Source organism: Culex pipiens, chromosome 3, assembly GCF_016801865.2.
Source record: "Culex pipiens pallens isolate TS chromosome 3, TS_CPP_V2, whole genome shotgun sequence".
NCBI lineage: Eukaryota > Metazoa > Arthropoda > Insecta > Diptera > Culicidae > Culex > Culex pipiens.
In genome coordinates, this window is record NC_068939.1 from 131,538,901 (window position 1) to 131,556,752 (window position 17,852).

The following is a 17,852-nucleotide window of genomic DNA, read 5'->3' on the forward strand; positions in this document are numbered from 1 at the left end:
TTGAGCGAAATTGGTTGAGATTAACCCATTGATACCCGAGCCTAAAGTTGGTGAAAAAAAAGTTTTTCATACAAAAATGACTTTTTTAAATCGCTAATAACTTTTCAGAATCAAGTTTTACAGCTTTTATATGTTCTACAAAGTTGTAGAGCATTAAATTTCCAATAAGAATCTCACTTTTGGGAATATTTTGATGAAAGAAGCGCACCGTGCAGACCAAACCGTAAGAAATTTGGGTTTTCCATACATTTTTTCGATTTTTCCCATACAAACTTCACCTCCGAGTATCAATGGGTAAATGTTGACCGATTTTGCTCATATTTGGCCCTGAGTCCTAAAATAGCTCAAGGAACAATATTCAGCTTGTGGAGCGAGGTTTTGAGAATAAGTCCCATATTCTGGGCACCCTACTGTCCATACAAAAATGATATGTTAAAATTCAAAAATCTGTATCTTTTGAAGGAATTTATTGATCGATTTGGTGTCTTCGGCAAATTTGTAGGTAAGGATATGAACTACACTGAAAAAAAAATGATACACGGTAAAAAAAATTTGGTGATTTTTAATTTAACTTTTTGTCACTAAAACTTGATTTGCAAAAAAACACTATTTTTAATTTTTTTTTATTTTTTGATTTGTTTTAGAGGACATCCAATGCCAACTTTTCAGAAGTTTCCAGAATGGGCAAAAAATCTTTGACCGAGTTATGATTTTTTTTAATCATTACAGATTTTTTAAAAAAATCGAAATATTGGTCGCAAAAATTTTTCAACTTCATTTTTCGATGTTAAGTCGAATTTGCAATCAAAAAGTACTTTAGTGATTTTTTGATAAAGTGCACCGTTTTCAAGTTATAACCATTTAAGGTAACTTTTTTGAAAAAAGTCGCAGTGTTTCATTTTTTAAAATTAGTGCCCATGTTTGCACACCCTTGAAAAAAATATTTTTGAAAAGCTGAGAAAATTCTCTATAGTTTGCTTTTTTGAACTTTGATAATACGACCCTTAGTTGCTGAGATATTGCCATGCAAGTGTTTAAAAACAGGAAAATTGATGTTATCTAAGTCCCACCCAAACAACCCACCATTTTCTAATCTCGATATCTCAGCAACTATAGGTCCGATTTACAATGTTAAAATAAGAAACATTCGTAAAATTTTCCGATCTCTTCGAAAAAAATATTTTCAAAAATTTAAAATCAAGACTAACATTTCAAATGGGCGTAATATTGAATGTTTAGCCCGTTTAAAATGTTAGTTTTGATTTTTAATTTTTGAAAATATTTTTTTCGAAAAGATTTCACAAATGTTTCATGTTTTGACATTGTAAATCGGACCCATAGTTGCTGAGATATCGACATTAGAAAATGGTGGGTTGTTTGGGTGGGACTTAGATAACATCAATTTTCCTGTTTTTTAACCTTTGCATGGCAATATCTCAGCAACTAAGGGTCGTATTATCAAAGTTCAAAAAAGCAAACTATAGAGAATTTTCTCAGCTTTTCAAAAATATTTTTTTCAAAGGTGGGCAAACATGGGCACTAATTTTAAAAAATGAAAAACTGCGACTTTTTTCAAAAAAGTTACCTAAAAATGGTTTTAACTTGAAAACGGTGCACTTTATCGAAAATTCACTACAGTACTTTTTGATTGAAAATTCGACTTTACATGATGTTGAAGAGACGCGGGTTCGATTCCCGCCTTATCCACTGAGCTTCTATCGGATGGTGAAGTAAAACGTCGGTCCCGGTTTCTCCTGTCTCGTCAGAGGCGCTGGAGCAGAAATCCCACGTTAGAGGAAGGCCATGCCCCGGGGGGCGTAGTGCCAATAGTTTCGTTTTATGATGTTGAAAAATTTTTGCGACCAATATTTCGATTTTTTGAAAAAATCAGTATTGATTCAAAAAATCATAACTCGGTCAAAGATTTTTTGCCCATTCCGGAAATTTCTGAAAAGTTGGCATTGGATGTCCTCTCAAACATATCAAAAAATAAAAAAAATAAAAATAGTGTTTTTTTGCAAATCAAGTTTTAGTGACAAAAAGTGAAATAAAAAATCAGCAAATTGTTTTTACCGTGTATATTTTTTTTCAGTATAGTCCATATCCATACCTACAACTTTGTCGAAGACACCAAATCGATCAAAAAAATCCTTCAAAAGATACAGATTTTTGAATTTTCACATATCATTTTTGTATGGACAGCTGCCAAATTTGTATGGAAAATTATATGAACGAACTAATGATGCAAAATGGCTCCATTGGGCATATCGAAGGCACCAAAAAAGTTTCAGCCGGATTAAAGAATACAAAAATTAAAATTAAACAAAAAAGACCGATTCCGTAGAGAACTGCTCAAAATGTAACTTTTTTAAAACTTTTTTTTAGTAAAATCGCGATAACTCGTGATGTTTATAAGCAAACCCCTTATGTTTGTATATCTTTTTTTAGTAATTTTCTGCTCTACAACTTTGTAGAACATTGTTACACTCTAAAAAATAATCCTGCAAGGTTAGAAAAAACACCAAATCAAAAAAAGGGAAAATTTTGTTCTAAATGAAAAAATGACCCTTTTGGGTCAATGCAGATTCGAAAATAACATTAAATTTCCCATAAAATGACATGTTCCAAAAACTTTTACAGTCGAGTAACGGAAAATTGCAGAGTTTTTAAAACTTTTTTAGTGTTTTTTTCGATGAAAAATACGTTTTTTCGAATTCTGAGTACGCCATCAAATCGGGCGTCTAATTTTACATAAAAGTCCCTTTGACACCAAATTTCTTTCTCATCACCGTTTCAGGCTGCAAATTATTGAAAAACACCTCTTTTTTCGCATGTTCAAAAATTAAAGGGGTCGTACCGCCCCTCCGTCACGAGATATCAAAAAACAGGCCCTCGGATTCGTGATCAGGGGCAAAAGTTACCCCTTAGGACAAAGTTTCACGCAAATTGAAGAGGGGTCGGGGCAACTGCTGTGTGAGTTGGCGGAGAATTACCCCTAACATAAAAATAGTCGAAATCGGCCGATTTCGCAGAGAATTGCTTTGATGTCAAACACACGTTTTGATTCAAAGAACTGTGATATCAAATCAAACCACACCTCGTACGACAGTCAAAACATTGCAACATTTTTATTGTTATTTCCCGTCACCACACTCCTCATTCGCTTCCCCACACTAGTACGCCCTCAGGTTGATAACCCGCGCCCCCTCGGCCGGTTCCGCCAGGAAGAACCGCGCTTTGTACTTCCCGCCCACCTTGCGCGAGTAGATCGTATCGATGGCCTTGACGGCGTCCTCCACCGACTCCTTCTGGACCAGCGTGACGGTGCAGCCGCCGAAGCCACCTCCGGTCATGCGAGTGCCCAGCACGCCGGGCGCCCCCAGGGTGGCCTCGACCAGAATGTCCACCTCGTGGCACGACACCTCAAAGTCATCCCGCAGCGAGTTGTGCGACGCGGCCATCAGCTTGCCCATCTGAGTTCCGAGGGGAGTTCCGGGGTCCGGGGTTACAAATGGGACGTCATTTGTTTGTTTGTTCACGAGAGGTAGGTTCCATTTGTCCCCGGGGCGGCACGGTGATGACAGCGTGAAATGAGAAGAAATGAACGAGATAAAGTTAATAAATTTGGCTGGGCCGTGCCATCGCTATGCTTCGTAATGGCGTTTAAATGGAATGGAAATTTTAATATTTATTCTCATCATAATTGAGGTGAGTGCACTGCACTCGTCGCCGGGGTTGGCTCGAGCTTTTCGGGGAAAACAAATTATGTGGCTGGAATTTGGAATGAGACCGTCATCAGCTGTAACTGGCGGTGAATGCCAATTACTTAGTTGATTCACGATTATGGGTAAGAGATTTTTCATGCTTAAAAAGTCATTCTGGGAAACAAATGAGTCTTTTGAACCGAAGCGAAACTTTTTTTCAAATAAATAAATAGTAAATTGTGTTCCTGTAAGTAAGGCTAAAGAGCAATTCTCTACTAAAACCGGAAATGGATTTTATTTGTATTTTTTTATTTGGCTTAAACTTTGTCGGGGCCTTCCCTATGACCAAAGAAGCCATTTTGTGTCATTGGTTCACCCATACAAGTCTCCATACAATTTTGGCAGCTATCCATACAAAAATGGTACGTAAATATTAGAACGAATTTTCTGATCAATTTAGTGTCTTCGGCAAAGTTGAAGGTATTGTTGAGAACAATTCAGGTACACGGAAAAATATTTTTGCCGATTTTTTAATGAACTTTTTTCACAAAAACTCAATTTTCCAAAATCCGTATGTTTTGATTTTCGAGATTTTTTGATATGTTTTAGGGGATCAAAACCCGCAACTTTTAAGCCATAGAGAAGTATGGTCAAAAATTCTGCCGCCGAGTGATGAATTTATGAAAAAATAGTGATTTTTGGGAAAAAACAACACATAAAATTTTTTTGACCAAATTTTTTATGTAAAATATGCTAAACCCGACAAACTTTGTCTTGTCTTTTTTTTAATTTCTTGACATTTTTAGCTTGTTTGCTTAACTCCATCTCCTCTGATCAAAATTGGATTTTACGTGATTTTTCCCATACAATCTGCACATTTTCTGGAATCGGTTCCAGAGTGGCCAAAGTTGTCACTTTTTGGCGTGAGAACCTTCGTTGGATTTATACGAACCCAACGCAACAAAGATCACCTCAATCCGACGTATTGAACTGATTCGCGTTCGAACAAAACCGTCGAATTTTTTTATATAACAAAAAAATCAAAATGTAATTCACAGATTTTTTGAAAAAGGGCCATTAGCTTGTCCCATTTTGAGGTTATTTTGAAATTTGGCACTTTTTTACTCACTAAAACTCAAATATCTCGGCAATGAAGCGTCGAAATTGCATTTTCTTAGAAGGAAAAATGTTCGCCGTGAAATTTACTACAAGCTGCATATATTGGTTTAACTGAGAAAAATAGGCTACCATAAATTAAATGAGCATTTCTGAAAAATAGTTTAGAAAAAACCCCTTTTCGCGATATAATTCCACCTGGAAGAGACCAAAAACATCAATTTTACTCCAATATCGATAGTTCATCTTAATCTAAGGACAAAAACCTATCGTTTGAAAAAATACACATCTGATTGAAACAGGTTTTGTAATGATAACAGGCGATTTTAGAAAATTTGTTCATAAAAGTGACTTTTTCAGTAAATATTAGAGGGGTTAAGTATTTTATTTTATTTTTTCTTGTCTAAGAAAACATTGTTCCTTACATCATAATCTATCATTTAAGGAGTGAGCACCCATCATTCCTCGACATGACTTCAAAATGGGACAGGCGAAAGGGCCATGTTTTCAAGATATTGCCACCGAAAGCTTGATTTCAGCGAAATATTTCCAGTTTTTCGATTTTTTTAAAAATTGTTTCCATGATTGTCCATTCCTGAAAATATTGTATATGTTCAGAAAATTTCCTACAATTTCGTCTAAGAAATATTGAAGACTGGACCACTGCACAGTGTTCGGAATGGCAAAATTAAGTGGAATAAATTGATAACTCCTTTATTTGACGTCCTAGCCAAATGGTGTCTTGGGAAGAGTTGTTGTACTTGATAAGGGCTATCTTTTAAAGTTATTGACATACAGGGTGACGACCTTCCAGGGTGTCAACCAAAAACTAACTTTGTTGGATGACGTTTTAGGGCTTTGGTGTCTTGGGCAAAGTTGTAGAGGAGAAAATTTCATGAAAGTTTGTCGAAGGCGCCAAATTTGTAGCTCTTAATCTACTCGAGATATACGCCATTTTTGCAAAAATGGTCCAAAACAGCACTTTTTTGGTGATAACTCAAAATGTTAGCATTTTAGTGGCCTACTATGTTCTGAAGAGTTGTTTATGACATAAAATTACACATCTTTGCCGAAGAGAGCAAAATGTTTTGAGCCTTTATTGAGGAGTTATAACCATTTTTAAGTGATTTTGAGCCTATTTTCAAGTTGCTATGTTTTCAAAATGGCGCATTTTTGCGCAAAACAGAACAATGCACCTGAAAGTACACACTTTCAACTACATTTCCTGAAAATATCTCCGTGTCTATCGGTGTCTATTTTAAGATATCTCAATTTGAATTTGACGGTTTTTAATCAATTTATTGATAATTTTTAAGCGGAATTTTATTGAAAACGTGGTAAGAATCGGTAAATTTAAAGGTAAATTGATCGATTTTTTATGAAAAAAATATTGTTTATGCTTAAAATTATGACACACATTCTAAAATTATGAATAAAAACATGTTTAGCCTAAAAATAATGTAAGTTTAAATTTTAAATAATTGTTTGTATTTTATATAAAGTATTTCCTTTTATATTTGGTCACTTTAGAAAGGTTGTCGTATTTTTTCATAGACAAAGTATTTTCCATAAAAATCGATCACTTTACCTTTCAATTTACCGATTTTCACCTCGTATTCATTATGATTTCGAATGATTTCGAATAATATTTACAAATATATTGATTAAAACCCGTTAAATTCAAATTGAGATATCTAAAAATAGACACAGATAGACACGGAGATATTTTCAGGAAATGTAGTTGGTGCATTGTTTGGATTTGCGCCAAAATGCGCCATTTTGAAAACATAGCAACTTGAAAATAGGCTCAAAATCACTTAAAAATGGTTATAACTCCTCAATAAAGGCTCAAAACATTTTGCTCTCTTCGGCAAATATGTGTAATTTTATGTCATAAACAACTCTTCAGAACATAGTAGGCCACTAGAATGCTAACATTTTGAGTTATCACCGAAAAAGTGCCTTTTGGACCATTTTTGCAAAAATGGCTTATATCTCGAGTAGATTAAGAGCTATAAATTTGGCGCCTTCGACCAACTTTCATGAAATTTTTTCCTCTACAACTTTGCCCAAGACACCAAAGCCCCAAAACGTCATCCAACAAAGTTAGTTTTTGGTTGACACCCTGGAAGGTCGTCACCCTGTATGTCAATAACTTCAAAATATAGCCTTTATCCAGTACAACAACTCTTCCGAAGACACCATTTGGTTGGGACGTCAAATAAAGGAGTTATCAATTTATTCCACTTAATTTTGCCATTCCGAACACTGTGCACTGGTTACTGAGATACAGCGGCCTTTAGAAAAAGAAACAGGAAAATTGAAGTTTTTTGAGTCTTACCGAAACAACCCTCCATTGATCCGAATGGTCCGAATTTCAATGTTAAAATATAAACAATCGTGAAATTTTCCGATCTTTTCGAAAACAATATTTTGAGAAAAAAAATCAAAACTAACATTTTAAAAGGGCGTAATATTGAATATTTGGCCTTTTTGAAATGCTAGTCTTAATTGAAAAAAAAATATTGTTTTGGTAACTCTGTGGTTAAGCTAAGGGTAAGAAGGTCACGTTATAATTTAACAAGAAATAAATTTTGAGTTGGTACAACTTGATAACACTGCACGATACCAAATTTTATGTAGGTAGTTTTCGATTTCAAATTTAATTTTATATCTGAAATAATATTAAACAAAATTTAGTTATTCGAACTTAGTTCAGAAAATTAGCAACACTGCTGAATGAATTTTGACCAACTTATGCTATAGCTCAAAAGCTGGCATTTTGTCATCTTAAACATTTCAAGCAAAGATCTTTTACAAAACTAGTTGTTTCTTTCATTTAAGTTTTTTGTATGAAAAATCAGTTTAAAAAGGGATGTTTTTTTTATTATGTGACATATTTTTACATTTGGAAGTCTTTAGCAATCATATCACATGTCAAAAACTTTGCTGAATGTAAAACGGGGTTACTTTGATAGCCGGGGTGACTTTGATAGGTTTGCAATTTTTCCGCAAAATGAAGAGTACAATTAAAATACGTACGGAATGGTTTAGAACCATATTGACCGTGACAGAGAAGTGTTCAAAGTACCTCAAAAAGAATTTTCCATAAAATTTTTAAAAGTTCAAAAAGTTAGGTAACTTTAGTTAAGAAAATATTGATGAAAGTCATTATTTTAAACTTCTCAAAGTGTCATGATTTTCTCAATGAACATGATTTTGAATCGGAAAACGGAATGCATTTTCGGATACTTGGACAATTTTTTTTTAAATAAATAATATGTGTTTTTGAAACACAATAAAAAAAAACTCCAAATTTATAGGCAATTTCAGTTGAACAAATTTCGTGTAAAATGTGAAAACTTGTGATTCGTGCTTCGAATTCAGTATTAAATTAATTTAAATCGATAGTTTTATAAACATAACTAGTTTTAACAAATTTCTGGGAAAATTATAAGAATTTGTAACGTAACTTTTTTTTTCTTAACACCCGGGAAATTTTTGAAACAGTTGTAAAATCTATGTTTTTATTTAATATTTTAATAGCCTATGGCAAACTGCCTAAATTGTATGGGGATTTGTATGGATGAACTAGTGATGCAAAATGTCTTAATTTTTTTCATATAAATGTCTTTATTTTTTTTCATATGAATGTCTTCATTGATTTCATCCAAATAAAAAATACAAAAAATGGTCGTTGTCCAAAATTTTAAAACATTTCTTAGGGGCAAAAAAATATTTTGGAGAGTTGTCTTTTTTTTAACATCAAAAATTTTAGAAATTTTAAACCAACGATTGAAAAGGAAAAAGGAAAAAGCCCTTTTCAAAAATTTGATCTTCATGATTTGAAATCTAATTTTGCATCTTAATATGAAGTGAGAATGTATCGTCCCTTTTACAAAGATTAAAAAATAGTAGTTTATGCAACAAGTTGCAAAAAGATGATTTTTTCTGCACGAGTCGTACGTTTACCCAACGAGGTTTACCGAGTAGGATAAATACGACGAGTGCTGAAAAAAACAATTTGCAACGAGTTACTTACAATTTTGAATTCAATTTCATGTCAAACATCCATGTGTTAAGTAAATTTGCCGTTCAAAACTAAAAAATATTCAAAAATGTTACTTTTCGATACTAGTGTTGAAAAGTTCAACTTTTCAGCACCCATTTCAGTGCTGAAAAGTTGAACTTTTCAGCACTGGTATTGAAAGGTATTATTTTTCCATTCTGTTTTTTTTTTTGGTAGGGAAAAGTAGGCCATTTCGTTTCTCCAGAAGGGCAGTAAAAAATTACAGTTTCTCAACGGAATTGCAAAAAAAATATAATAATACTGTCAACTTTTTTTAACCTTGTTTGGTCATTGCTCAAAAGTTGACTTTTTTACTCTTCTAAAACACATAAAAAATCAAATTTTCCAAAAAGAATGTTTTTGCTTGAATCGATTTTTAATGAGTTATAATGTGCCATAAAATATTGTTAAATTTTTGGAGTGTATCTCTTTTGTTCCTGCCACTTTGTTTCAAATTCATCAGAAATTCCGTTCTCAAAATTCAGAATCTTAAATATGTATGGCGTCATCCATAAAGTATGTCACGCTCTAGGGGGGGAGAGGGGGTCTGAGCAAGTGTGACATTGCATGTTATAAGTATAGGAAAAGCGTGACAAAGGGGGGGAGGGGGGGTAAATTTTGGCTGATTTTAGCGTGACGTACTTTATGGATGAAGCCTATTTCAAATTGTGTGGACAACTGTAAAATTTGTGTGCAAACATGTGTGCTCAACAGGGATGGAATAATCGCAAAACAATCAATTTCGCTTGCGAACTTTCTTCACCCGCGAAAGAGAGAGGAGGCAAATCACGTAAAAAAAATCGCTCCCGAAATTCTCCAAGAAAATCAATCTGCTGATGATTTTTTGTGAATTTCCTTGTCAGCACCACTTAATAATATTTATTTCACTTTGTTTACACACATTGCCCATCTACAAAATGTGACAGGTCATTTTTCGACGTGTGACGTTACACTTGCAAGTGTAGTAGTGAAAAGGATATTCCACCGAATAATCAAGATTATGATTTTTTTAGATTCATTCTACCGATCTTTCGTGCGCGAGAGAGGAGAGCCATGCTCCTTTCGGATTTTTTCTCTTGATGAACGTCCGGAGATTTTCTTTTGATGATGATTATTCCATCGCTGGTGCTCAATAAATGACGAAAATTGGCTTCTTTGGGAACAGGAATCTACAAAGTTTAAAATAAATCGAAAAGTACAAAAAAAAAATACAAAAAAAAAATACAAAAAAAAACAAATTTCAGAGTTGTTCATGGAAGCTTTTTTATGAAACATTATCATGTGAAATGATGTTTTTTTCGAGTTCTGGTACATAAAAATTCCAAATCACTTTAGCATAGTTAAGGGGTCATAGGAGTCAGCTAGACAATCAAAACTAAGCCAACGATTTTTTATTAGGGGTTCGATTACCCGAAATAATTTTTTTCCAAAGGTCTTCGAATTATCGAGTCTGGACTGTATCTAAATTCGTTGTTTTGAAAACGTACTCTACGAATTTATGTTCAAATCATAACAACTCACCTCTTCAAAGTCGCCCGCCCGGAGCGCGTCGGCTGCCTCAGTCGTGCGTTTAATCTCGGTGATGACGTGACGGGCCCGCTTCAGCAGCACCTCGTCGGCTCCCTTCAGTGCTGGGGGGAAGTGGAATTGGGTGTGAAAAATCCACCACGCATCACAAGACGACATCATTAAACGGGTTGTGGGCGTTGGGTGGTGATGGTTACACGCGCGTCGTCGTTGTTGAGTTAATGAGAAGTGTTGAGATTTTCCGGCCAACAGGTGTGTGTGTGTGTGTGCGTGGGTGGGTGTGTGAAAATCCGGTAAAATGTAAACCAGGGTATCGTTAGGACATGGATGAAGAACTTTTCACCAGTTGATGGAATACACTTGACAGCGTTGGTTTAAGAAGTTTGGGAAAGGTGTACATTTACAGAGAGATAAGGAAGCATTGCTTTAAAGTTGTTTCTTAAGGCTAAGTGATAGAAGACAAATGAAATGAGTTCCAGCCAGCACTTTATTTCAACCAATATTTTAGTTTTGTACAGGAAACATAATACTTTCAAAATAATGAAAATGAGAAATTGTTAACCAAACCGAACAGAAGTTGTATAAGCTACTAAAATAAAAAGTAAGTAAACTAATCTTGTTTCGATTAACTCTAAAATACATACTACACATTAAAAAAGTTAAATTTTAGGAGCAGATGTAATATAATCATTCTTTACCGTGGATAAAAGACAAACTACACAAAACACCTTAAGTGTCATCAGTAACAAATAGTAAAAATCCATCATAATAGACTATCTCAAAACCAGAAAGCGCGATTGATAGCAGCGATAAATGTACAGACTTAAATAAAGATTTCGTTTAATCTGACACTCAACAAAGACAAAGGCAATTAAGACGTAATATTCGAAGTAACGCTAACATTGACGATTTCCTATGATCTTTAGAACACTACAAATCATTCTCAAGTATTTAATACAATACATACAACTCATCAACAAGCTTTTCATGCGAAGAAACGTAAAATACCTCTATATTAAGAAGGAAACCCAATTCTACAGTTGGAAAAGGTTGGAGACAAGATCGAAATACTAAAAAAAATCTGATCGGAATAAAAATTACATTGGTTGGATTAAAGACAAAACATTGGAGTGAGTTTTACGTGTTTAGGTGTATTTTTTACATTTTTTTTAATGTGTAATTCAACTTTTCATCTATAATTGCGGTTGTATCAAATCACAAAAAAGTAATACAACATTTTTAAATTGTACATTTTCCACCAAACTAGCTATTTTTTTCCTTTGAACAACTGTTGGCGACCCACAGGTCTTTTGTGGTCTCCATTGCAAGTTTCTGCTCGAATTCTAAAATTCCATTGTATCTTATTATTAAGTTCACGAAAAGGGGATCCATCTCCAAATCAGCACAGATCTTTTTGTTTTATGAATTTTGCAGTACTTTTCTCCAGAAATTATTTTTAATAATTTTTAAGGTTGTTAATCGATAAAATAATCATCGATAATGTTATCGTCTCACGATAACGATAATGGTGATCGTTATCGTTATTTTGACAATTCTGACGATAACTCAATTTTAAAATCTTTAAATTAATTCAACTATAGCGTGTTTAAATTTCAATGCTTTCTCTAGGAGTATTATTTTTGAAAATGAAGTAAGTTACAAAAAAAAATCACACAACACAGTATTTTTTCGAGACTACTAAAATTTTCAAAATTTGCAATATGAGTATCAAATGAAGCGAAATTTTGCATGCTTGATACAAACATTCAAATTTTGTATGCTTTAAATAAAATTTTGCTTCGTTTGATACCCATATTGCAAATTATGGATATTTGAGTATTTTCAAAAAGTTACTATAGAGCAATTCCAGCTCAAATCAGGAATTTGTCTGGTACTTTTGTACTCAACCCTCTCCGATTTCAATGAAACTTTGTAGACATGTTATCATAGGCCAGGGGTGACCAAAGTAAGGCCCGCGGGCCAAACGTGGCCCGCGAGGTCATTTTTTGTGGCCCGCGGACCCATTTTGAATGATCATGTAAAATGGCCTTTTGACGCATCTTTAAGGTGAAGCCGTTGATCATTTTTAAAGAAAATCGATCATCACTCTAAGATGCTCTGTGTTGAATCCAATTTTTCGAATTTCTGCACCAAAATGAATCAGCATATGCCGATTGTTGCCTTCTTGAAGCCACTGAAGGAACTTTTGATCAGAATCAAACGTGTTTCAAAATTTATATAATGTTGTGCTACAATCACTGACGTCCTAGTTGGCAATCATTGATTAATGACGATTTCCATAACTTTGCAAGGATAATCGTTACCAAAAGGAATCAGCATGTGTAGGGCACTATTCTAAACAACTTGTAGAAGGAATTTTGTCAAAATATTGATAGGGACACACAATGTATATCTTTGAACGAAAAATCATGGCAATGATGGAAGTCTTCACGTTAAGTGATTTTATAATTCCTGGAAATTAAGGTTAAGTTTTTGCCTATTTTAACACGTTTCGTTACAGGTTTAAATGTGGTTAAAAAAAGTAAATTATGTCAAAACTTTCATCAAATACTTATTTAAATTTTATTAAAATTGAAGGAATAATTTACGAAAAAAAAAAAACAAATATTTATAATTAAGATTGCACAAAATTTAACAAAATAATTACACACTTTTACAAAGCTTGTGTCACCCCTTCTAAAATATATTTTAAAAAATAAATAAAAAAAAATCAATTTAAATACAACTTTAAAAATTTCATTATATTTGTGAAATCACGATTTCAACAATCGTGATTTCACAAATATAACGAAAGTTGCAATAAAAAGCAGATGAATAATGTTTATGTTGGTATTTTTTTTTGATTTTCTGATTTTTATAAAAAAAATCCAATTGATTGGAGGCTTTTTTGTACAAAATTGTTTTTTTTTTGTTTTCTACTATTTTGTTTTTAGTTTTATAGAATTAAAATTTAAAAAAAAAACATTTTTTCGCATATGGCCCGCAAGCTCATGTGAGCTTCAAATTTGGCCCGCCATTCAAAAACTTTGAGCACCCCTGGTGTATTTGGAGCCAATTGTAGTTGACAATAACATTTGAGAAGGGTGTAAGTGATTTAAATATTTTTGTATTTTGTAATTTAAAAATTACTGTATTTCGAACCCGTTACCTCGTATCACAAAGTGTTCAAACTTTTAGGAAATTGTACGGGCTTTCTGAGACAAAAAACACTGAAGTAAAAATACATGCCACTTCTATGAGATTTTTCAATTTTTAGGTTTAAAAGTTAAATTTTAAGGGTATATCACGATTTTTTTCGTTCTAATTTTTTTGAGAAAACATTCTAAGATGTTGTAAAAAGACTCACGAAAAATTTCAGGAAGTTATGTCTCTCCTAAAAAACAAAAATCATTTACTTAAACTGTTTTTTTAAGTGGTCTAAACGTAAACATTTTTTAAAATCGATGCCCCAGACAATTTTTCATAAAAGTCTCCATATTGACAATTATCCTATGTCCAACCTTGTGAAGATACAGCGGTTTTAGAAATAAAAATGTAAAAAATAGGGTTCCCATAAGTTTGCCTTTAATTGGATGTATGGGCTTACAGATATAAGATTAATTACATTGCCCATAATTGGAAATATCATATATTTTTCAGTGTGGTAGAAACCTGTATAGTGAATAATCTCATGTAAAAATTGAAACGAGACAAATTAAAAAGCTGTCAAAGACAAACTTATGGGAACATGGACAAACTTTCCGGTAAAAATATTTTTTCATTATTTTTTTCATGAAATTATTTTTGTTGAAATTATTTTCGAAAAAATGCGGTATTTTACAATTTTTTTTATTTTTACAAAAAAAAACTCTAATAAATTGAAAATTCATACAAAATTTCTTTTCGTTTGATATCCATATTGAAAATTCTAAAAATTTGATTACATTCGAAAAAATGAGGTATTTTGTGAAAATTTCAGAATTTAAAAAAAACTCAAATATTGTGAAAATGCATGACAAATTTCACTTCGTTTAACACCCACATTGTAAATTATGATAATTTTAGTATTTTCGAAAAAAAAAATGTAATTTGTGAAAATTTCAGTATTTCCAAAAAATCTCTAACAAAGTGAAAAAGCTTACAAAATGTCACTTCGTTTGATAACCATGTTTAAAATTTTGAAAATTTGAGTGCTTTTGAAAAAAAAGGTTTTTTTTTGTAATAATTTAAAGTATTTATGCTTTGAAACTAACTATATTAAAAAAAATTTCAGTGAAAGCATTGTAAATGTAACATGATATGGTTGAAATAATTATATTTTAGAAAGATTTTAAAAATAAGTAATTGTCCATTATCGGCGATAAGATAATTGCCGATACAATTATCGAATTAACGATAACGATAGATTATAGTTATCGTCCCGATGATAACGATAGAACTAACGTTATCGTTATCGAGCTTCGATAATTTTATCGTTAACAACCTTGGTTTTGAAGCATTGCACTGAAGAAAACGGTCGAATTTTGCGGACATTTCAGGACATGATCCCCTAGGTGTACTGAACCTGTATCTCAAATATGAGCTTGATTGGCTGCCACAGGACCTGGCGCTTTGACTTTGAATTTTAAAATGGGATTAAACCCGTAAAACGGTGCGTTTTGGTTTTTGCCAGTTTTCAGCCCCTAATGATTTCTGCATTTTTCAAAAACCTCATGAGCTCATAGTTCGTGTTCCTGGGAACAACTTTGCGAAAGATTACGAAAACATTCAGCAAATATTAAGAATGTTACAGAATTTATAACACTACCGCTGAAAACATCAGAACTTTTTCGTCAAGCTCTTCTATGAGCTGCTATGAGCCAATGAGGTTTTTGAAAAATGCAAAACCCGTTAAGGGGAAACTGACAAAAACCGATTTTACCGGTTAAATCCCATTTAAACATTAAAGTCAAAGCGCTAGGTCCTGTCGCAACCAAATCAGGCTCTTATGTGGTTTACAGGCTCAGTACACCTAGGGGATCATGCCCTGAAATGTCCGCAAAATTTGACCATTTTGTTAAATCTTAATGGTTCAGCTCGAGTTATCATGATTCCGAGATGGATCGTCTTTCCGTGGTTAGTTCCCACCACCAACTTCCAATATATTTGTGTGCGTGTGCGTATGAGTGATTGACCCATTTTCCAGTAGATGCCTGATGACCTACCGTCCAGACTCCGCTCGGTGGCCTCGCGGTAACTCTTGAGCCCCATCAGCTGCAGGGCCTGCTGGCACTGCTTACGCCGCAGCGGGTACTCGCTCGAGGACAACTCGTGCTTGACGTTCGAGTTGCAGATCAGCACGGCCAGCCCCTCGGCCTCGAACGGGATCTGCTGCACGGTGAGGTTCCTGGGGAAAGAAACGATATTGAAAGGATAAATAATTTCAAAAATTGTTATGAATTGTATTTAATTTAAATTAAATGAACATCTGACAAAGACCAGCTGCATTTGTTTCATAATTTTCCCATTTCTTGAGGCAAATTCTGGTAAATTCAAATGGAAAGGAAAAGCATTTCCATCGTCAAAGCTTTACGTGTCCGATGATGAAACCTATCTCTTACGAAACATTTGTTTGGACAACTGCTGCTGGTGCAAGCTGGAAAGGGGTATCGCACACAATGTCCTGGTAGACAAGTTCTGCCCGAGAGGTAGAAATGGTCATCCATGACAACCGGAAAGAGATTATCCTATTTAGCACAACAACTTCAACTCCGGAAAGTACCGGGGAAAATATCGAGGGTGGGGTAAGGATTTGCAGCGTAGCAGTTAGAGAAAGGAACCGGTGGCGTTCTATTGCAATGCAAATTGACGTATTTTTTGTTTTTTGTTTTTTGTTTTTTGTTTTTTGTTTTTTGTTTTTTGTTTTTTGTTTTTTGTTTTTTGTTTTTTGTTTTTTGTTTTTTGTTTTTTGTTTTTTGTTTTTTGTTTTTTGTTTTTTGTTTTTTGTTTTTTGTTTTTTATTTTTTGTTTTTTGTTTTTTGTTTTTTGTTTTTTGTTTTTTGTTTTTTGTTTTTTGTTTTTTGTTTTTTGTTTTTTGTTTTTTGTTTTTTGTTTTTTGTATTTTGTTTTTTGTTTTTTGTTTTTTGTTTTTTGTTTTTTTTTTGTTTTTTGTTTTTTGTTTTTGGTTTTTTGTTTTTTGTTTTTTGTTTTTTGTTTTTTGTTTTTTGTTTTTTGTTTTTTGTTTTTTGTTTTTTGTTTTTTGTTTTTTGTTTTTTGTTTTTTGTTTTTTGTTTTTTGTTTTTTGTTTTTTGTTTTTTGTTTTTTGTTTTTTGTTTTTTGTTTTTTGTTTTTTGTTTTTTGTTTTTTGTTTTTTTGTTTTTTTGTTTTTTGTTTTTTGTTTTTTGTTTTTTGTTTTTTGTTTTTTGTTTTTTGTTTTTTTGTTTTTTGTTTTTTGTTTTTTTGTTTTTTGTTTTTTGTTTTTTGTTTTTTGTTTTTTGTTTTTTGTTTTTTGTTTTTTGTTTTTTGTTTTTTTGTTTTTTGTTTTTTGTTTTTTGTTTTTTGTTTTTTGTTTTTTGTTTTTTTGTTTTTTGTTTTTTGTTTTTTGTTTTTTGTTTTTTGTTTTTTGTTTTTTGTTTTTTGTTTTTTGTTTTTTGTTTTTTTGTTTTTTGTTTTTTGTTTTTATTTGATTTTTGGTTTTTGTTTTTTGTTTTTTTGTATTTCGTATTTTGTTTTTTGTATTTTTTTTTGTTTTTTGTTGTTTTTTGTTTTTTTTTTGTGTTTCGTATTTTGTTTTTTATTTTTTGTTTTTTGTTTTTTGTTTTTTGTTTTTTGTTTTTTGTTTTTTTGTTTTTTGTTTTTTGTTTTTTGTTTTTTGTTTTTTTTTGTTTTTTGATTTTTGTTTTTTGTTTTTTTGCTTTTTGTTTTTTGTTTTTACGATTTTCAAAAATTTCCCTTTTTTAAGAAAAACAGTTCATTCTTTGTCTTTTGCTTGTTCCAGTGACATTGAGTTGTTTGTTTGTTGCTGCTGCTGCGGCTGCTGAATACAACGCTCAAGTGGCCGCTCCGTTCCGTACAAACTCCGGTGATTAAGATCCGTCGTCCATGTTCACGAACAACCGGCACAAGATCTGGCCGTGCCCAACCCCGAAAGCAATTTGTCACATGTCTTCGCCCCTTGGTAACCAACTCTCTCTCACACTCGGTCACAAAGAATCCTTTCTTGCAGGAAAATTAACATCAATCCGGGTGGCCTCCCCCGCACACATCTCCGTCCCTTAACCGATGAGGAGGAGATTTAAGGAATCTTGTACAGTCAGTTGAGTTAAAGTTAAAGTTAAAGTTAAAGTTAAAGTTAAAGTTAAAGTTAAAGTTAAAGTTAAAGTTAAAGTTAAAGTTAAAGTTAAAGTTAAAGTTAAAGTTAAAGTTAAAGTTAAAGTTAAAGTTAAAGTTAAAGTTAA

At 32.7% G+C, this 17,852-nt stretch overlaps 1 protein-coding gene across 4 annotated transcripts in view; it reads right to left on the reverse strand.

The window, feature by feature from the left end:
• Positions 1–3,101: 3,101 nt before the first annotated feature.
• Positions 3,102–17,852, reverse strand: part of LOC120420958 (galactokinase-like) — a 99,305-nt gene continuing 84,554 nt past the window's right edge. For all 4 annotated transcript variants that reach the window (XM_039584091.2, XM_039584092.2, XM_039584093.2 and 1 more), the window contains 3 exons: positions 15,621–15,802; positions 10,411–10,520; positions 3,102–3,473 (listed from right to left, as the gene is read on the reverse strand). In XM_039584091.2, the coding sequence (XP_039440025.1) occupies positions 3,174–3,473; positions 10,411–10,520; positions 15,621–15,802 (592 nt within the window). In that variant the 3' untranslated portion in view covers positions 3,102–3,173. The remainder of the gene's footprint in view (positions 3,474–10,410; positions 10,521–15,620; positions 15,803–17,852) is intronic.